The following is a 21,875-nucleotide window of genomic DNA, read 5'->3' as shown; positions in this document are numbered from 1 at the left end:
TTCTCCTTCCACCCGGGTTGCATGATAGGATGAGGGTAAATGTTGGGGCACTCCGTTACAGTCAGGAAAGGTAGACGTCTTGGCTCCCCACTTGACCTTTGCTGGTATGAGTGGGGATGGGGCCACAGTTGGGATTTTTTTTCTGTGGTTTTTGTCTAAACTAGAGCAGTTATTGCCTAAAAGTTTTCTGTCTTGGCAGGCTGCTCCTTTCCTGGTCCTTTGGCTGGAGAGAGCAGGCTTCATTGGATTGTTTTTGTCTGTATTTGTTTGTGTTTCTAGGTGGCTGGATTCTTTAGCTCTACGTCTAGGATACATGAGGCAAAAGGAAACTCAGGGAACTCACCACTGTACCATTCCCTGGGTCCAACAGTCCCTTTCCCATCTACCTTCTTCTCTTTACTTTTCAGGGTCTTATGCTTGTCGTATACATAATTTCCAGAAATTTTGGTTGTACTTGAGGGGATGAGTAGGGAAAAGCACATCTGCTCTATCTTCCTGGATGCTCAGCCATCATGGAATTTTTAACCCTTGTTCCTCATGATATCATTGGTCTACAGGTTACACCTGGTTAATAGGGATGTGATCTGAGAAGAAGGTAATATCCAGATCTTGCTTTAAGAGTTTGGTTTTATTTCCTGCCTTTACTGTACCCAGGGTGTGGAATGATTCTATTTGTCTACATGTCCTTCTCTCTTCCATCATTCCTCTTTCCCTGGGCTAGAACTCTTGGGACTAGGTTGGGCAGCCAAGTAGTGGTTTCCTGAATAAATTTCTCTGAGGTGCTTGATGAGATGACTTTAGAGCCCATTTTTACCCACAAAAAATTCTACATGTGGTTGCTGATAAAACATGTAATAAAGTACCTGGCCATAGTTATTGTTCCATAACTATGTTTTTTTTCCCCATTGTTATGGCTACTAAAGTCCCTATAAGTAAGTGCCCCTAGCAGATAATAAATCCTAAAGTTCAAGGACTTTAAACTTTACATGTCCCAAATCTTTTACAGACTCATTGTTTTAACATGTATATAACACACACAAAGTGCTTACATGATGTTTAGCTTAAAGTGGACATTCAGTATATATTAGTTGCTTTTTCTTCTCTTTTTACTTTTAAATATTGGCCATTTGTTGAAGTCTTCAGTATAGAGGCGGTACCCTCTGTTGCATAAAAACACAGGCTCTTGTGTCAAGAAGCTTGGGTATCAATCTCAGCTCTGGTACTCACTAACAGTGTGACTTGGGCAAGTTATTTCACATCATTCTGACTTGGTTTTCTCACCTACAACATGGGAACAATAATAGCAACTATTGAGAATTAAATGAGGTAATACTTCTAAAGAGCTCAGAAGAGTACCTTTAGATACAAACTCAATTAATGTTGTATTTTTGTTTCTGTTTTTTTACTATTCTATAGCAAGAAAGTTCCTTAGAGTCAAGGGCTATGTCTTATTTAAGGTTGTATCCTCAGAACCTAGCATAGTGATTGGTACCTAATAGACAAATGTTTCAATAAACAAAATGTTGTACAGGCATACCTTGTTTTATTGTGCTTCGCTTTATTGCGCTTTGCAGATATTGCATTTTTTACAGACTGAAAGTTTGTGGCAACCCTGTGTCGAGCAAGTCTATTGGTGCCATTTTTTCAAAAGCATTATTTTTAAATTAAGGTATGTATATATATTTTTTAGACATAATGCAGTTGCACACTTAATAGACTACAGTATAAGGTAAACATAACTTTTATATGAATTGGGAAACCAAAAAAATTGAGTGACTTGCTTTATTGCAGAGGTCTGGAACTGAACCCACAATATCTCTGAGGTATGCCTATAATGAATTACTGAATTAATTTATTTAGAAATGAAAATCTTAGAGGCAGCATAAAATCAACAATCATTTCTGACTAGTGGAGTTTCCTAGGTTCATAAGAAATAACTATGGGAAAGAGGTTCATTTTATGTGTTTCTTTAAAATTTAGCCTCAGCCATTGCCACCATTGGGCCACCTACAGAACTGATTACTTCTGAAGTCACTGCCAGGAGCTTTATGGTAAACTGGACTCATGCCCCAGGAAAAGTGGAAAATTACAGAGTCGTGTATTATCCTGCCAGGGGTGGAAAACCAGAAGAGGTAATAAGGAGACAGTATTTTCTAACCATTATTTTCATTCTCTCAATTCTTGTACGGTAGTGAAGACAAGACAGAAATGTGTATATAAGGAGATTATTCTGTCACAAGCATTTAAAATTATTTGACTGAAATACATTTCCATGTGTCTATGTTGTTCTTCTATTTCTCTAGGTTATGGTATTTACATCTTCTCTTCTTACCTCCATCAAGGAACCTTCAGAACTGGTCATGTGCCCATTTCTAACACAACTTATTTTGACTTTACTTTTTTGTGATTTTAAAAATTAATGAGTTCTAAGGCAAAAGGAATCAGTCGTTAATTATCTGGCCAGAATCCCATTTTGCTACTGATATTTTCTTTCTACTTTGGGAGTGGTCTGAACTTTCTGCCTTAAGGAAGTCTGTGTGTTCCAAATAATGTGGTCATATAGTCCTCCAGGGTTTGGGATTTCCTGGTTGTTTGCGGAGATTCGTGCAAAAGAGAAGCCATAATAAAGTACCTGTGGCTGACCTTTCTTGTGGGTTGGCCATCACAGGAGAGAACATCTATTGCCAGATGATTAGATGGTTCCCATTTCATGCCTTTGATAGAGGGAATATGTTAAAATGTGATGAAATCTCCCTTTTTTTGTTTTTAATTATTAATTAATTAATGAATTAATTAAGGCTGTGCTGGGTCTTCGTTGCTGCGCACGGGCTTTCTCTAGCTGCGTTGAGTGGGGGCTACTCTTCGTTGCGGTGCGCGGGCTTCTCATTGCGGTGGCTTCTCTTGTTGCCGAGCACAGGCTCTAGGTGCGCGGGCTTCAGTAGTTGTGGTGCGTGGGCTTGGTAGTTGTGGCTTGCAGGCTCTAGAGCGTAGGCTCAGTAGTTGGCATACAGGCTTAGTTGCTCCGTGGCATGTGGGATCTTCCTGGACCAGGGATCAAACCTGTGTCCCCTGCATTGGCAGGTGGATTCTTAGCCACCCCGCCACCAGGGAAGTCCCTCCCTCTCTTCTTTTGAAGTGCTAACCTTTTGTTGTTCTAACCTCTGATTGACCTCAGCATGTTTCACAATTTTCTTCTGCATTATGGCAGGATTTATGTTTTTTGGTTTTTGTTTTTTTTAAGTGTTTGAGTAGATTCTAGAGGTTTAAATCATCTGGACTTAAAAAAAAAAATCAGAGTGCTTCCAATAGCTCTATCTTTTTCATTACTAATAAACCTTTTAAATGCTTCCTAAGGCTCCATGGAAAAATATCACATGTCAACTGTTACTAAGTGGATATGATTAGGATAACAATTAGCTTGGGAATGACACAGTTTCCATTAGATGTGAATTAGTAAGGGACTTTTGGACATATTCCTAAAAGGTGGGTCACTTCATGTGAGAATTCAAGGGGAATTGACTGCCACAGTGGAAAAGAGAATGTGGTGCAAATAAGAAAATATTTAACGAAAGGTTCTTGCTAGAGATATTTTTGCTTTTGGATTTCCAGTCTGCATGTGAGATATTCCATTTTCTCATTCCTCAAACTGTTCTTTCAACAGGTGGTGGTGGATGGAAGCGTATCTTCCACGGTATTGAAAAACTTGATGTCTTTAACTGAATATCAGATAGCAGTCTTTGCAATATATGCTCATACTGCTAGTGAAGGCCTTCGGGGAACTGAAACCACAGGTGTGTATTGAATTGTACCCACTTCTGATTCTGTGTGACATTGATCCGGTGGCTTAGTTGTGCTGTATGTAGTACTGGTCCATGCTATATTTGCAGTTTGCAGGTGCCATATATTGGGAGGGATCTTATAAAACTCTGGTATGTTTAGGAGAGAGAAATCTTAGCGATGAAGGGTGCAAAATATATTTATTCATTTAATAAACAAATATTTAGTGAATTCTTATTAAAAACTAAGCAGTGGGCTTGAATTTGTCATTAGAAGTAGTGAAGGAGCTCTGTAGCTCTCCTGCCTAGTAGAATATTAGGGAAAGTACATTACATCTGTTTCCTTTATGAGTATCACTGTAATTAAAACTTACGAATACTAGTCAGTCATTCCTTAACTGAGCAAGATCTCTTGATCGCACACACATATATACACGCACACATGTTCAGAGAATCCTGGGAAGAGATAATCTTAAGAAACTTGATCACCCACTCATTTAGTTATTTCAAACATTAATTGAGTTCCCGTTACATGCCAGGTAGTATATAAAGTTGATCTAAAAACTCTGCCTCTGATAGACCAATGACAAGGTGCCAGGCTTTATGATAATCACACTTCCTGTCCAACACATTATTGGATTTATCCCTGAAAGCAATTTGTAAGGCAGGTGTTAATACTCCTGCTTTGCAGAAATATTTTTAGCAATAATCCCTGCCCTTAAGAAAGTTTTAGACTAGCAAGGGAGAAAATGCAACCCAAAGATACACAAACAAATTAGTGCAGTGAAGTACTACGGGCACACCAGTAGAAGTATGATAAGGAACTGCACCTGTAAGCAAAGTCCTGAACTTGACATTGTGGTTGGGAGTGCAAGCAGGACCTGGAATTATATTTGAAAACAACATTTCATAGTTTTTATTGACATTGTTTAAGCCAGGAACTTGCAATTTATTCTTAATCCCTTTTTCCCTACCTCTCCAATATGGCAAATCTTATTTCTTGATTATTTTATTTTTCTCAAACCCTATTTTTACTGACAGTCATGTCTCCTCACTGTCTCTGATTGAATGTGTTGATGAGTGTCTGTTTATTCATGTATTTGTTCATCCAGCCCCCCATTCTGTCATTTATTAAGTGACCCAACAACTATTTTTAATGGCTGCTGCAGGTCAGATACCATGCTTGGTAATGGACATAAGACAATGGTCAGAAGAGTCTCCCTCCTCTTGACTGGCTCCCAGACAGATGTACCCATCACTGTAATGAGATATAAGAAGCTAAAAGGTGTCATTCCTGCTCTTAAACATTCATTATGTTTACCTTCCCCAAAGGGGCTTATATGGCCATGTGCACAGATTCAAGGACAAAAATTACCTGAAAAATATGTTTAGTTTTAGATCCTAACATATAGATAGATACCTTGAAATAAGCAAGCACACTGATAAATGGCTGACCATTAAAAAAAACTCCTCTTGCAGTTTCTTTACCTATACCTTCCGACCTTGAACTGTACGATGTGACTGAGAACAGTCTGAGGGCGAGATGGAACCCAGTGGCTGGAGTGTCAGGGTACCTGATCCTTTACGCTCCTCTCACGGAAGGCCTGGCTGGGGATGAAAAAGAGGTAACTGCATGCTGCCTACCAGAGTCCTAGAATTTTTGACTTCTTTAACATAGTTTGGTTTGTTTTTACTACAAAAATGTATAAAATTTATAAAAGTCACATTAGCAAAAGAAAAAAATCACTTGTAATCCCACCACCTAGAGGTAGCCATTGTTAACATTTAGTTAAGAGTCTTTTCCAGTGCATTTTAAACACAACCAATGGGAATGGTTTTGTAGTTTTCCTTGTAGTTTTCCTTTTGCTTACTGTGAATATCTTTCCATTACCATTAAATAATATTTTATATAATCATTTAAACAGCTTTATAATATTCCACTGTTGGTTTGTACCAGGTCACGTTTAATTAATCTCATGCTATTGGACATTTGCATAATTTGCTATATAGGGGAGTTCCCTGGTAGTCCAGTGGTTAGGACTCGCACTTTCACTGCCAGGGCCCCGTCGGGGAACTAAGATCCTGCAGGCCGCACAGGGGCTCGGCCAAAAAAAAGAGAGATAATTTGCTATATAAATATACTTTTGGGACCATTCTTAACATATAACTTTGCATGGTTATCTGATTATTTCCTTAGGATAAATTCCTAGAAGTGAAGTTTCTTTCTCAAAGAGTATGCAAATTATTAAGGCTTATACTAGGTATTACCCCCTTACTCTAGAGAAATTTTATACAATTTATATTGCTCTATGCAGTTCACAAATGACTGTGATGGCCCTATGTACACGGACTTTGAAAAATTTGTTTTACTAATTTGCGAGGTAGATAAATGTATCTCACGGAGGTGGATTGTTTTGCATTTTTTTCCACTTTAAATGATGAATCTTTGACTTTCAAATCATTTATTTTAGTCCTTCTTTTTAATTTATAGTTAACAATTACTACAATGTGGGTGTTCCAGGAATAAAGCAGAGATGTCTGTGACCGTTGGGAGGGTTGACCAGGCAGGTGGAGTGGATATGAGAGGGAGTATAGCACTCGATCCTTTCACATTATCTAAAACCTGCCTCTTTTGACAAGAATCTTTAGGGCCAATAATATGGTGATTCTAGTGTCAAGAACAGAACATTGGTGACATGTGTTCTTTTATTACCAAGGCTTAGACAGTTTTTGCCCACTTGGATTTAATGTCGATCTGAATTATTTTGGTGGAAGGGAGACTTTAAAATGATGCTAAAAAGACACTAAGCTTTACCAGGAAAGAGAAAAATAAAAAAGACAGGAATACCCGTTCACACCCAAAAGATTAGCAAAGTTTTTAAAGTCTGATAATACTACATATTAGTGAGCATGTGGGGAGACAGAAACATTCGTGTAAAGTGGTGTGTCAATTGGTACAGCTGCCTTGGAGAATAATTTGAAATATTTCAGCAAGTTAAAGATATATACAATTTTTTAGGTACATATCGTAGAGAAACATCCTTCCAGGACTTTTCAGTGCAGGCACTTGGTCAGAACAAAATATTGCAGACAACTGCCATGTTCATCAACAGAATGGAAAATAATGGCATATTTATACAAAAGAATCTCATAAGGGAATTAAATAATATGAACTATGTCCCTGTGTTTCAACATGGCTAAATCTTGAAACCTAATATTGCCAGGGAAAAAACTGTAAAAATATTACACTGAATGGTCCATTTATGCACATTGTTAAACATACTGAACCATATACTATTTATAGATATATTCGTAAAAAAATGTATCAGTGAGATACACTTCAACATTAGGGTAGAGGTGGTGAGAAAGAGTTTGTTTTATTTGACTATATAGTGCTTTTTAAAATAAGATCTGATGTGCATATGACAAAATGTTGATATTTATTAAATTTGGGTGGTGGGTGCATCAGGGAATATTACGTTGTTTTCTCTACCTTTATATTATATACACTGAGATATTTCAAAATTAAACATTTTAATTTGACCATACCACTGACAGTTGTATGACAGGGGACAGTCTATGGAGATATTTTTCCCTCTTTGCAAAACAAAAATAAAACCATTCCTGTCACACACTGATAATGTTGGCTAGTTTGACTGACCCCCAGGGTCAGAAAAATCATCCCCAAATCAAGAAGCAAATTGCCGATTTGAGCATCAAGGTGGGTTGATCTCTTTGGACTCCTGGAAGGGACTTGCAATCCAAGTGGACAAGCGCCTCCTGAATGGGGCAACACTGGTCTGGTTCCACAGGGTTTGCAGCAAAAACTGGGCATCCAGTCAGAGGACTGGTGAGAATTAGCCAAGCGGCGAAAGATGTCCACTTGGCATCGCCCTCTCAGCATGCTGCCTGGAACTTACTCTCTTCGTAGAGAACGTTTCTGATTCATCTCCACCCACGCTCTTCTGGGGACCAAATATTTGACACTCTTATTCTGGCTGCAGCTGCCACTTGTCCAGATGTAAAGCGTTATCCTAAAAGAGCACGCACGGTGCATTCAGTTTTATATGGTTTCATAGCTTCTGGTTCTAATATAAAATAACATGAGACAATGAAAAAAATTACGGCTTGAAACCTGTTTGATGAAGAAGGGTTTGTGAGGAGGCAAAGTCTTGTCACATAAAGTCTCACCTGTATTCAGCTGCGCTCTGATCAGCGTGAATAACATACACTGGCGAACGATCTGATAATGTGTGTTCTTTTCAGATGAAAATTGGAGAGACCCACACAGATATTGAGCTGAGTGGGTTGTTGCCCAATACGGAATACACAGTCACAGTTTATGCTATGTTTGGAGAAGAGGCCAGCGACCCTGTTACAGGACAAGAAACAACATGTGAGTGGTTCAGTCACTCAGATGAAATGCTGTAATAAAAGCCCAAACAAACATGGGGATTCTGAATTAGAAATACTGGTTTAGGTTGAAACCTCTTAAGAGCTAATTGTAATGTAAGAAAGTGTCTAATTTATTTAGGGGAAGGAAGGGTATTTCTTCTCGTCTTGTTATTTTTTTTTTTTAATTTATTTTATTTACTTATTTTTGGCTGCATTGGGCCTTCGTTGCTGTGCGTGGGCTTTCTCTAGTTGCGGAGAGCGGGGGCTACTCTTCGTTGTGGTGCGCGAGCTTCTCATTGCGGTGGCTCTTGTTGCGGAGCATGGGCTCTAGAGCGCAGGCTTAGTAGTTGTGGCACACGGGCTCAGTAGTTGTGGCTCGCGGGCTCTAGAGCGCAGGCTCGGTAGTTGTGGCACATGGGCTTAGTTGCTCCGTGGCATGTGGGATCTTCCCCGACCAGGGCTCGAACCTGTGTGCCCTGCATTGGCAGGCAGATTCTTAACCACTGCGCCACCAGGGAAGCCCTCGTCTTGTTGTTATTGAGTCACATGGATTCTAGAACTGAACTGTGGCATCCTCTAGATGATGCCACCAGTGTCCTTGTCTAAATCCAAATGCTAGAGCAGAATATGGGGGAAAAATATGGGCTTTGGAATCAGAGCAGCCAAGATGTGAATCCCAGCTAAAGTCATATTTTGGGTGGGTGACAATGGGCAAGTGATGGAGCATTATTGAGCCTGTGAAAGGAGGAACAATAACCTGATAGCATGTGGTTGATAGAAGATTAAATACAGTAATACAAATTAAAGTTATTAACACGTAGTTACTCAATATTTTTTTTTTACTCCCACTCATACCAAAATTCACACTTTTTTCTGAAAATCTTTGATGTCCTCCTGATCTCAGACTATTATTATAATTAGTTTTTAAAAATTGAGTAAAAATTGTATTGGCAAGTCCAATTTGGGTAAATATAGGGAGTTCATAATATTTTTAAGAGTTGTAATTATCTATTTGAAAATATGACATAGAGAAAATGCTACCCTGCCAAACTAACAATGTTTTGTCACCTACGATTAAAAATAGGGGTCTATTCACTGTGTTTTGAATAAGAAAGGGCAAGGAGATGGGGTCTCTCACATCACTCTGAGCCTGGAAGGAGGTGAATAGCACGATTTCTACTGTGCTTTTGTCTTGAAGATTCTACTTGAGAAACATACAAAGAAATTTAATGATAAGGAAATTTTCTCCCACATCCATTCTTTGTTAGTCGAGGCTATGTTGTCTTGCTCTTCAGAGGAAGACCGGTGTAATTAAAACAACAAACAACAAAACTGGGAGAGCCCAAGAAAGAAGGGGAAAAGAAATAAGTCAGAAAGCATCTAATATATCACCTAAGTCAATTTTGGAACTCTGTAGATTTGGAAGGAAAACTTTTCCCAACCACCCATCTCTCTTTTTCACTCAGAATACTCATTTGTTTATTCAGGATAACTCATTTGTTATCCACTCTTTGAAAGTAGTGTTCCCATGAAACCTTTCGCAAGCCGAATGACATGAAGCAAAGAAGCAATTAATTTTAGGACACATCTTGCTAATGGATGCACAAAATAAATCAAGATAAAGCACAGATGCTCACAGACAGAGTTCAAAGCTGTGGCGGCTTGATGCTGAGATGCTGAGTGTAATTTCCAGGGGAAGGAGCTGGGCGGGGCCGCTCTTGCGGCCTGGGGTGCACACTGTCTCCGTAATGGTTTGCTGCAAAGCCAAGCCTGAATGCTATTTTTGCTTTCGCCTTTTTTTATAAAAGCAAAAATCCCCTTTAGATTTCTTTCAGTTAGTGAAACCTTCAGTTAGGTACTAATGTTGGTCCTTTGCAAGAACAAAGTGGCCTAAATTGAACTTCCAAAAAGCAGATACTTGTAGTTTTAAAAAGTGTCCGTGACTCTTTCCCATTAGTAGTTGATTTTTTAAAAAGTCCTAAAAATGATATCCTGGCTACCTGTTCCTGAGACTGACACTTTTATGCACTGAGGAAACTAGACATTGTTCCACTATACTGCCAAGAGTAACTGAACTCCAGAAGAATTTAGAGCTAAGTGTGCACAGCACTTAAAGTTAATTACATTGCTTTTCTCTCTCCTACACTTTCTTTCTAGCCCTTTAAGTATAGAGAGTCACCAAGTCCTATAGGTTCTTTATTACCATATAATCGGTACATATTGAATTAATGAAAGGGTTAGCTTTTGGGGTGAGGAAACATCATGCTTATGGCTACAGCTGACAATTGTCATGATTTATCTCCTAAGTTGTTATTCTGCTGGTTCTATCAGCACAGGCTCTCAAATCAATTGATCAATTGCCTGGGTTAAATTCAAACTGCTCTTCTGCTTCTACTAACTGTGACCTTGGCCAAGTTACCTCAGTTTCATGATCTGTATAATGGGGCTAATTGTAACTCTATCCTTGCTGTCTAAAGTAAGGATTTAATGAGATAACGTGTTACATCTCAGGCTCATAGAAAGCCTGCAGTCAATCTTAACAATTGTTTTTTACTGTAAGCCTGTAAAAGCTCACGAAGCCCTCAAAGATTATTGACAATTTTTATCTGTTGACTCAGAAAGGGGTCCTTCAAGAAGTACAAAAAGCTTTGGAATTGGTAGTCAGGAATCTGCAGAAATATTAACACCTCTTTAAATATTTTTAAAGCCACAGCAAAGTGTTTATTTTTATCTAGTCTCACAAAGCCAGTGGGATGTATCCAGGGCAAGACTCCTACTCGTTGATTCAAGAAATATTTATTGAGAACTTGCAATACTGGGGATAAAGAGGGGAACAAAATTAAACCAAATTCTGCAATCCCCTGATATTATAGTATATTCGAAGAGAGACACAAGAGACCAATAAATGTGCAATAAAAAAAAAAATGAATCCAGGAAGGGAGTTAGGTAGTATTGAGGTGGAAGGATTATTTTACATAAGGTGATCATGCAAAGCTTCACTGAGAAGGGGACACATGTTCAGAAACCTGAATCTTGGATGACTCCAAGGTTTTTGGCCTGAGCAATGGGAGGCATGGAGTTTTCATTTGTTCAGAGGAAGAGACTGAGAGAGAAGACTGGGAGAGGTGGCAGGAGTCAGTGGTTCGGGTTTGGACATGTTAAGGTGGAAATGCCTAATAGATACTCACGTGGAGACGGCAGATGGGAAACCATTTCACATATGGGAAACTGGGGATCGGAGGAGTAGAGTGACTTTGCCAGGATCCGATGATAGTTGAATGCAATAGCTAAGATCTAATTTCAGGTGTCCTGGTTTTTGATCCATTAGGTTTTTTATTTGTATCAGCCTATAATAATAGCTTTGACTAGAAAAGAAAGGCACAGAAGATTTACCTAAACCTCATTTATTTCTAAGAATGTGTAATTGGTTGCTGCTATTCATTCTCTACGAGGAAAACTTTTTTTCTTTGTTGATGTGTTAATGTTCTTTGTTATCAGTTATTATCTGGGTGAAATTTTTCATATGTAAGTAGTTCAGAAGTCAGAGGTGCTGTGTTTTGGGAGTCTTTTTTACATGCATGTTATTTAAAATTTTATTTATTTTCTATTCCGTTTACTGCAAAGTGCCCTTAAGTCCACCCAGAAACCTGAGAATCTCCAGTGTTGGCTCTAACAGTGCTCGGTTAGCCTGGGACCCAACTTCAAGAAAGATCAGTGGTTATCGGATCGTATATAACAACGCCGATGGGACTGAAATCAATGAGGTAAGCTGTGGAACAGGATGTGCGTTTTTCCGGTGGTTGGGTCTTAGTTTTTTATGGCTATGTAACCGATCATCCCAGAACACAGTGGCTCAAAGCAATACTAATTATTTATTTTCTCTTGCTGTTTCTGTGGGTCAGGAATTGGAGTTGCGTGTGTAGTTCTGGCTTGGGGTCACTCTTGAGACTGTAGCCAGGTAGTGGCTGGAGCTGATGTCATCACAGCAGCTTCCATGTTCATGTCTGGTACCTGGTCTGGAAAGGCTGGACCAGCTGGGTGTTGGAGTGGCTCTCTGTATCTCTAAGTAGATTCTTCACGTGATCCCTTCAGCCTGACAGCTTTAGGGGAGCTGGACTTTTTACCTGCTGGCTCAGGAGTCCCCAGACATGTATCCAGAGAGACAGAGAGAGTGCTGGGTGAAAGCTGTATCACCTTTTGTTACCTAGCATCAAAAGCCACAGAAATATCACCTCCACCACACTCCGTAGGTAGGAGATACCACAAGTCCCTGCATGGATTCAAGATGGGTAGAAGCACAGTGCCAACCTATGGTGGGAGGCAAGTGGGGTGGGAGATAGATATTGACACAGCCATCTTTGGAAAATACAATCTGCCCCAGCGAATAGGGATGAGGAAGTATGTATCTTCACACAAGTAGTAAACTAGAAATATCAGTGTTTTTCAGGTTATCCCTCTGCTTTTTAGTAAACCGGCATCTGAAAGACCCTAGTTCAATGAGCTTACATTGAAAACTGAATCATTCAGGTTTTGTGTAGGAAGATACTTTCAAATAATAGAACTTATTGAAACCCATGAAGATACAGTATTTTGCACTCAGTGACGAATACTCTTCAGAAATTCTTTCCTTGGAAATACATTTTAGCAGGCTAGATAGCAAAGTTATTTTTATTTATTTTTTCTTATCTTGGTCCAAGAAGCTAAGACAACAAGGGAAATATGTTGGATTACATGATTTCTATTTTCTGACCAAATAAAGCAAATATTTTCATATGCAGAGACAAACTATTTCCTACAAGTAAATCCAAGCAATATTTTGCGGAATGTGCCACCATACGGGACACTAGGTAATGAATGGGCAATAACTGCACATTTGCTAACAGTACAGAAATACTGTTCAACATCTTTCATTAAATCTTCAAAAATCCTGAGGGCAAATAATTCTGACCAAGCTGGAATCTTTAGACTAGCTGCTTTGCTTTTGAAGATGAGATCCTGGAGTAGTAAAAGAAGGAAGTCAAAAGCACCGAGCTATCAGTGTCTCTTTGCTATCACCGATAAATAAACCACTTTCCCAAGGGTTGCAAATTCAGCTATGTAGGAAGGTTAGGCAGATAATGTAAATGAGTGCAGAAATTGTCACACCTGCAAAGAAATACAGTCTCACCTGTTTTTCTTGAAATATGAAGCTACCTTAGGTTATATTTCATATTCCCATTTTGGGGACATGCATGTGGAAGAAATTCTCTACTGAAAGACAACAATAAATGACAACGGACAGTGGGTTACAGTGACACAGATGCTGGGTGTAGTGGGGACTACCCTGCCGGGGAGTTTGTACATGTTCATCCGAGAAGCAGCCGATGTCAGCTCCTGAAGACGGTTGCTGTACAGAAATCTAGCTGGGGGCTGCCAGGTCTTGTTCCCCTTGACTCTGTGACCAAGGATTTTTATTTCTATGTGAAATTTACCAATTTAAAAATGTTGACTCATTGAACAATTAAAATAACATAACAACCGTATTCACTAGCATATCTTTTCACTGCAAAATATTCTTATTTGGTGATAATTTTTCATGAAACAAAAATAAACTGTCATATATATGTAAATATGAGTTATATAAATATATTTTTATATATTTTTATTGAGGTGTAATTGACATATAACATTATATTAGTTTCAGGTATACAACATGATTTAATATTTGTATTCATTGTGAAATGATTATAATAGGTCTAGTTAACATCCAGTTAAAAAAAATTATAGCTATTCTGGCCTCTCATGGAATTTTACGTTATTTGCCTTTATAAATAATGACCCCAGACTAATAATATATTTGTAGAGAAATACATGTGATTTTTTGCAGTGTTTTTCAATCTTGGGAGTGCCTTTGGCACTTGCTATTTCTAATATGTATTGTGCTGGGAAATTAGAAAACTATGTTTGATAAAACTGAATTTAAAATATGAGTAAATAGACCATGAATAAAAATCTGAGAACATTTTATTTGAGTAAAATGCATAACAATGCATAAACAATGTGTAGATTTTGTAACATTTCCATTTTGACTGGTGTGTGTGTTCTTAATTCTTAATTGTTAACCATGCAATTGAGACTAAAGGTTGCTGGATAAGTGTCTTATATAAGACAAATATTACTTTACCTAGTTTTGGAATATGTGATGTTTAAGGGTGAATATTCCTACCATATTTTGCTTTACTTCTATTAATTTAAGCTTTTATTTAGAGATAATGCTACGATTGGATTTTTAGGAAATTCCCAAAATATTCTGGAATGAATTTCAAAATGTCCCAACTAAAATATACGTACTACGTAACATGCAATTGATTGTAAAATCTTTGTTTTCAACTCAATTCCTATTTCTCTGCTTCACTTCCTCCCATCTTCCCTCCTTCACTTCCTCTTCCTCCTCTGTCTTTTCTACATGACCCCTCTCCCTAACTTTTGGAGACCAAAAAAGAAAAACAAAACAGAGCACTTAAACAAATGCTGCTGCTACTGATGATGGTGATGGTGATGATTATGATGATGATGGTGATGGTGATGATGATGGTGGTGGTGATGATGACGGTGGTAATGATGATAGTGATGATGATTATGGTGATGATGGTGATGGTGATGAGGATTATGGTGATGATGGTGATGGTGATGTGGTGATCATGATGATGGTGATGGTGATGATGGTGATGGTGATGAGGATGATGATGATGATGGTGATGGTGATGAGGATGATGGTGATGGTGATGGTGATGATAATGATGACGGAGGTGATGATGGTGATGATGGTGATGATGGTGATGGTGATGGTGATGATGATGGCAGCTAACACACATTGAGTGCTAATCCTGAGACAGCCTCTGAGGTTTTTACAGAGAGCACCTTGTGCAAATTTTATAGAAAAAAATGTTGCCAAAGCCTGACCTGTCAAATTGCAGAAAGAAGTCATCTCAGATAGCATGTACTGTGAAAAGATTTGGGGAAATGTACAAACATGATGGAGAACTAAAGTGCTGCCATTTGAGTTTTATAAATGAAAGGCCACAGTTTTTAGACTCTGAGAGACAAGTCCAGTCCCCTACAGCAGTGACTCAACAGCAGAGCCCAGAGCAGAGCCCAAGTCCCTCGTTCCTCATCAAGGATTCTGTTCATCCATCCTAGAATAGGCTGAGGTGAAGTTTTTGCTAGATAGTTTGAAAAATTTTACTCAAAAATCGTTGCACAACAATGAATCATAGTCATTTGTTACCATTTTCCCAAATTCTTCTCTTACATCTTAAAAGTACTACCAATAAAATGAGTTCCAGAACTTAACCTAAAACATAATATGATAACAAGTAAAAATAAATGATACCTAGAAGTTTTCATTTGATGAAATAAAATGATCAATAATTAATGCATAAAATATGGTCTGTTCAGCAGCAAATAAAATGCTTTTAATAAACTAGATCTTTTCAACAGATATATATATATATATATCTGTTGAAAAAATATATATAAATATATATATTCAATATATAATGTTCAAAACACATATGCTTTTACATATATATATGTGTGTGTGTATATATATATATATATATATATATAAATATATATATATATATATATATAAATATACACTTATATATAAGTATACCAAGGCCTAACTATTCATTCCAGTTAATAGTTTTATGTCTCCAGGAAAGTTGGTTAAGGTCTTAGGGCCTCAGCTTCCTCATTTGTAAAACAGTCATTATAAATACCTAGTGTTTGATGGGGGATACGGAGGCTAAATAAAACAATGAATGTAAGATCCTTGACACATTATAAGTGCTCAGTAAATCTTAGCCATTACAATTCAAAACAACAGAAAGCAATAGGAAATATAGTTTAGAAGAACATCTTGAACTCATATTTTAAGTATTTGTCTTTTCTGTGAGTTTAAATAATGGAGCCATACTGTAAATAGTATTTACAAACAGAGAATTTAGAGTGTGAAACACTTGTGATTAAGTTTTAGGAACTAGCTGGCTTTCCCTTGGGCAAGTTCCTTAACTTTTCGGAGTCTCATTTTTCCCATCTTCCACTTAGGGGTAATAATGAGCTACCTTACAATGTTGTGGTAAGGATGTAAGTACAACTAATGCATGTAATGCATGAGATAATACCCAAACCAGAGTAAATATTAAATGCTAAGAATTACCCATAATATTATCAGGCCTAGATTCAGAAGAAGATAATACATATTTTCAATTAACTATGGCTGTGTAACCAACACCCTGGCTTAAAATAACAACCCATGATTATATAACTTGGGCAGGCTCAGCAGGGTCAGCTTGTCTCTGCTCCATGTGGTGTCAGCTAAGGTGACCCTTACATTCATCTGGGAACTTGACTGGGCTGGAACTTCCAAGATGACTTCAATCCATGTCTGGGGTGGCTGAAAAGGCTGGGGTTGGCTGGTCCTCTCTAGCAGAGTGGCTCAGAGTTCCAAAAACGTGAAAAGGGAAACCCCTTCCCCCACGGCTGGCAATCTTTTTTTTGACCTGAGGTCAATTCCTTCAAGATGTCTATGGTTTCTGGATTAACTCTTTGCTCAGATGAGCACCCCGCCCCCCTTTTTTTTAATCTCTTGTAAAATGGATCTTTGGTGCTTCCATCTCAGTTTTCATTTATGTATTCTATTCACTCAAAAAATATATATAATTCAACATACAGTAGCAAAGAAGCTAAACAAGGTCCTGACCTCAAGGGGCTTACACTCTGTGCAGGAAATAATAAACATCTTCTACTAGGAAACAAAATAATTTCCGGCTGGGATGGGTGCTAGGGAGAAAACAAACAAGGGCAATGTTAGAGAATCACCCTACTGAGATACGTAGAAAAATGAACACCCCCATGAGAAGGTGAAATATAAGCACAGTCCTGACAGACGGTGAAGCCCTAATTTTGAAAAGAGCCAAGGAAATAGGGTCTCAGACAGAACGAATTGCATGTGCAAAGGCCCTGAGGTGGGAAAGACGTGGAAAGAAAGTTGGTGTGTCTGACCAGGGATTTCTCTTTGTATGTGAAACTTACCAATTAAAAAATGTTGACTCTGGGAGGGAGATGCAAGAGGGAGGAGATATGGGAATATATGTATATGTATAGCTGATTCACTTTGTTATAAAGCAGAAACTAACACACCATTGTAAAGCAATTATACTCCAATAAAGATGTTGAAAAAAAAAAATGTTGACTCATTGAAGAACCAAAATAACAGCAACTGTGCTCACCTTCTCCTCAATGGTTGCTCATCTATTTCACTCCTACAGAAGTTATTGTGCATGACTGGCTACTCCTAGCAAATCCGGCTGTTAACATTACATTTATTTGTATTAGCATTGCAAATTTTGTGTACTTCACTTTCTATATCTTTAATGAATGGAAATAATATTGGTTGCAACTATGTCATGAGAATTTACTGATAGATATTCTATTTAAGGTTGTAAGATTAGAAATGTGAATATCTAAATGGTTTTATAATTCAGTATCTCTTTTGCAGTACTTAACAGCTCTGCTGCCAGCCAAGTGAACTGCAGACAATAAAATGGCTTCTGCTTCCTGTATTTAGAGAGTATCTGATATAGCTATTATGACTTCTTTCTTTTGCAGGTTGAGGTTGATCCTATTACTATGTTCCCTCTGAAGGGCTTGACACCCCTCACCGAGTATACTGTTGCCATTTTCTCCATCTATGATGAAGGACAGTCGGAGCCTCTGACTGGAATTTTTACCACAGGTAATTATGGTTTGAAAAGTTTCCAAGAGTAGCTGTATGGAAACCAGGAGCTGGAGCAGCTTCTTCAATTGTGATTTTGAAGAGATTGCATTTTAATATTTGTTTACTTTATAGTATTATTACCCAATGAACAATTAGGTGAGTAGAATGCCTACTGGCTAATTATTTTCTATCAAAGCAAGGGAAAGAGGGACAGGACCATCTAAGTTCAACGGTCTCAGTTAAATAAAAGTGTGCATTGTTCTCTTCCTGATCTCACACTGTTTCTTTTGTTCTAGCGACATAAAATTTTCACATTTCTTCCATTGATATATGTGTATATTAAGTTGAACTTCCAAAATTACAGCTCTCCAACAGTTTTTGACCTACAAAAAATGATGGTTTCATACCATTTAACCTAATACGTCAATCTATAGCCAATAATGTATTTTCATGCAGCTTGCAATATTAATACAACAATATGGGATATTTTAAATACTAAAATAAAAAATAAAGCATGAATGCATTTTTTTTCTTTTCTATGTATACCCTGTAGTCAATAAATATAACTTCTTTCTGCCTCCTGGTGGGAAAATTCTATTGTTTGCTTTCTGGACCTATCATGAATTACACTTGGAAACAAATTTAGCGCTGTATTGAGGAGATGAGAAGGTAATTTGGAGAGAGATGAGAAATAAGCTGGACTGAGAAATAATATTCACAGAAAAAAGTTCAGTAATTTTGCAAAATCTCACAAGGGCTAACTGTAGTTGGAATTCTTACGGTATCCTGTTAAAGAGTTTTAAAATCTCTGATTTCATATAATAAAAATCAATGACTGACAATTCATTTTGGTTGTAATTAGATGTTATGGTCTCTGTCATACATCCCAGAAGTGTGTAAGCAGTGAAATAATGGATGTCTGATAAATTATACTTCACTTCTGATGGCAGCCACATGTACAAGATTAAAAGGATGAACGTTCTTCTATAGGATTTAACTTATTACTAGAGAGTGGTTTAGGCACGAAAGTGAATAAAGCTAAAAGTGACATTTCTCAGGCCTCTAGGGCATCATTTTGTTAACTTCTTCAAAATACTTGGAAAATAGTATCTTTGTAAAATAATGAATATGGCACTCTTATTTTTTATAGTTAATGAAAAGAGCCAAATAGAGAATCTAAGAGTTCTGGAAATTACTGGAAAACTGTAAAAATCTGCTGTGTCCCTGGTCTTCCTAACTTATACTGTGGGTAAATGCTGGAAACAGAAACATAAGCCCACACTGGACTAATTGGCATTGCTTTCCCTGCTTCCATGTGCTTTCCAAAAACAAGAGATTCGCCAGAGAGTCTTCTCTACCTGTGACCCTGGGGAGCTGCTTGAGTTATGGTTTTCTTACCTCCTCAGTTCCCTAACAAAATCTCCCTCCTTGGCTTACAGAGGAAGTTCCAGCCCAGCAATACTTGGAAATTGATGAGGTGACAACAGATAGTTTTAGAGTGACCTGGCATCCCCTCTCGGTTGATGAAGGGCAACACAAGTTGATGTGGATTCCAGTCTACGGTGGGAAGACTGAAGAAGTGAGTTGTCTGAGACTGAAAATTAATCCAGGGCATTTTATCTGGAAGTGAATGCCCACTGCTGCATTTGAGTTGGTCTTTGTTTTAAGACAGATTGAGAATCCCAGAAGTAATTAATATTTTCCATGACCTGGAGTTTTATAAATGTCAAATCATATGACTTTAAAATTAAAATGCATTTTTGCTAGGGCTTTAGTTATATATGTTATGTATTTCCAGATTCTTTGATAGTCATAAATGAAATTTTTAAAAACTTCAAAAAAGGTCCCTTTTGCAATATTAATCGTTTATTTGCTGAGAGATTTGAAAAGAAAAAAGTCTCTGGTTTGACTTTAAAATTGAATTCAACGGCCCTGGAGTTGTTTATGCTTAGTCACTTCTTGCTTACACTTGGGATAACATCTTTCCTTTTTATTATTTTTTCTTAACTTTTTCCTATGTTATTCAAGTAAACCCAGTTACTAGGCACCAAATACTTTTCAGGTTGTCCTAAAAGAAGACCAAGACTCATATGTTATTGAAGGCCTGGAACCTGGCACTGAATATGAAGTTTCCCTGTTGGCTGTACTGGATGGTGGAAGTGAGACTGAGGTGGTGACCGCCGTTGGGACCACACGTAAGTCTTGGTCAGGCCAAGATGGACTTCACAAGCTCCGACCATTTATTCTGACACACTTTTCACGCCACCAGGTTCCCTGCACATCAGCCTTATTCCTGGCTACAGAGGCTTTGTCCCTAGAACTCTTCATACATCTTTACCTTTAATGAAAGCAATATGCAGAGCATCTTATTAGACTCCTATTCTATCATCACCTAAAGGCAGGGACCATATCTGCCTTGTTCACCATTATGTCCCCAACACTTAGCACAGTTCTTGGCATATTTTAACTGTGCAATGAATATTTGTTGAATGGAGGAATGGATGGATGGATGGATGGATGGATGGATGGATGGATGGATGGATGAAATAAGTTATAAATGAGCAAACAAATAAATGTAGGGCAAAAATGTCCAAGAGTTTCTGGAATTTCCCAAGTTGATCTTGGTTCCAAGAAACCACAAAATTCACTTGCTGATTCATTTATCCCTTCATTTTTTAAATATGAGGTATTAACCACATATTAAATTGTCTTTGATTGGGTTCCCTGGAACCAGATTCTGAAGTAGAAAATTGCATCCAGAAGGTTTATTGAAGAGTGTAGTTGGGAGATACATCTGTAAGAAAATAGGACCTAGGGAGAAGCTAAAACGGAGCCCTCAGCTAATTCTATTAGAAATTCTGGACCTGGTATGACCCTTCTGAGTGATCCCAAGTTGAGTCAAAGGGGCTGGGCCTTTCTATCCCTGCATCCCCAGTGATTGGAGGCAGGCCGTCCCCTGACAGAGTCTGCAACTCCAGGCAAAGCAATTCCCAGAGCTCTGAGCCATTGGCAACCTGTACTCCAGAAGCTGCTGGATGAGTATGCTGATGAAGAGGGCATCTAGGCGGAGCACCACACAGCAGCTCCATCCACTGGTTGCCCAGGGTGGATACGAGAAATAGCAGATGCACTTCCTATTGTCTTCCTTGCTGGTCCTATTTGGCAGCCCCTTTACAACTTGATCTACAGCACTGTTTAATTTCCTTTCATCACCATGGTTATGCCCCATTTCAAAGTAACTGGGAGGTTTCACAATTTTATAGATGTAATTCAAATGTGTATATGAAGGCTGGTATCTGTGATTAGAAACTAACTTCTTTGGGTTTGTTTCCTTATCTGTGGAATAGATACAATGTCTGCCTTACAACTCACTTCTCTCTTGCAACCATGGTCAAGGTTGTTGTGAGAAACAAGTGACATGATATAGGTGAACTTTTCCTTGAAAACTACAAAATGCTATACACTAATGTATACAGTCATCATCATTACAGAATTTTAAAGTGAGGAATATGTTTTTAGTTGACAGTGTTTGGACAGAACCGCCTACGACCGAAGCGCCTACCAGGCCTGTGACATCAGGTAAGGACAAATAGAAGCCTGTTTACCCATAAGAAAAGTTTGATTTAAACAGAAGTTATATTATCCCAGTTTTATTTGATTTATATGATTGATTAGGAACAGGGCATACCAGTTCAAATTTCACTCCCCTCGGAGCTCTCAACCTCTTCTTATCCCTAAATGCTAATTGGTCTTCTAGTCTACTAATCAATATCACTGTGGTACTCTCTATTTTTCCCATCTTTGTTTTGAATTCCCATCTAATCTTTTAGAGGACGTTAGTATCCAGCCCCAGGAGTCTCTGCCCTACTCTTGATCTCAGTGCCTTCTCCTACTGCACTCTGTTGAGAATTATTCATATCATAGTTTCCATGCATTTCTGT

General features: G+C 38.1%; 1 protein-coding gene across 6 annotated transcripts in view; it reads left to right on the top strand.

Moving 5' to 3' along the window:
* COL14A1 (collagen type XIV alpha 1 chain) overlaps window positions 1-21,875 on the top strand; it is a 264,099-nt gene that overhangs the window by 102,686 nt on the left and 139,538 nt on the right. For all 6 annotated transcript variants that reach the window (XM_059901421.1, XM_059901422.1, XM_059901423.1 and 3 more), the window contains 9 exons: window positions 1,981-2,132; window positions 3,662-3,791; window positions 5,256-5,401; window positions 8,043-8,172; window positions 11,796-11,935; window positions 17,826-17,952; window positions 19,374-19,513; window positions 19,997-20,129; window positions 21,454-21,513. In XM_059901421.1, the coding sequence (XP_059757404.1) occupies window positions 1,981-2,132; window positions 3,662-3,791; window positions 5,256-5,401; window positions 8,043-8,172; window positions 11,796-11,935; window positions 17,826-17,952; window positions 19,374-19,513; window positions 19,997-20,129; window positions 21,454-21,513 (1,158 nt within the window). The remainder of the gene's footprint in view (window positions 1-1,980; window positions 2,133-3,661; window positions 3,792-5,255; window positions 5,402-8,042; window positions 8,173-11,795; window positions 11,936-17,825; window positions 17,953-19,373; window positions 19,514-19,996; window positions 20,130-21,453; window positions 21,514-21,875) is intronic.

The sequence above is a fragment of the Balaenoptera ricei genome, chromosome 17 (assembly GCF_028023285.1).
Source record: "Balaenoptera ricei isolate mBalRic1 chromosome 17, mBalRic1.hap2, whole genome shotgun sequence".
Classification (NCBI taxonomy): domain Eukaryota; kingdom Metazoa; phylum Chordata; class Mammalia; order Artiodactyla; family Balaenopteridae; genus Balaenoptera; species Balaenoptera ricei.
The sequence above is the reverse complement of the archived record's forward strand: the minus strand, read 5'-3'. Positions and strand labels throughout refer to the sequence as shown.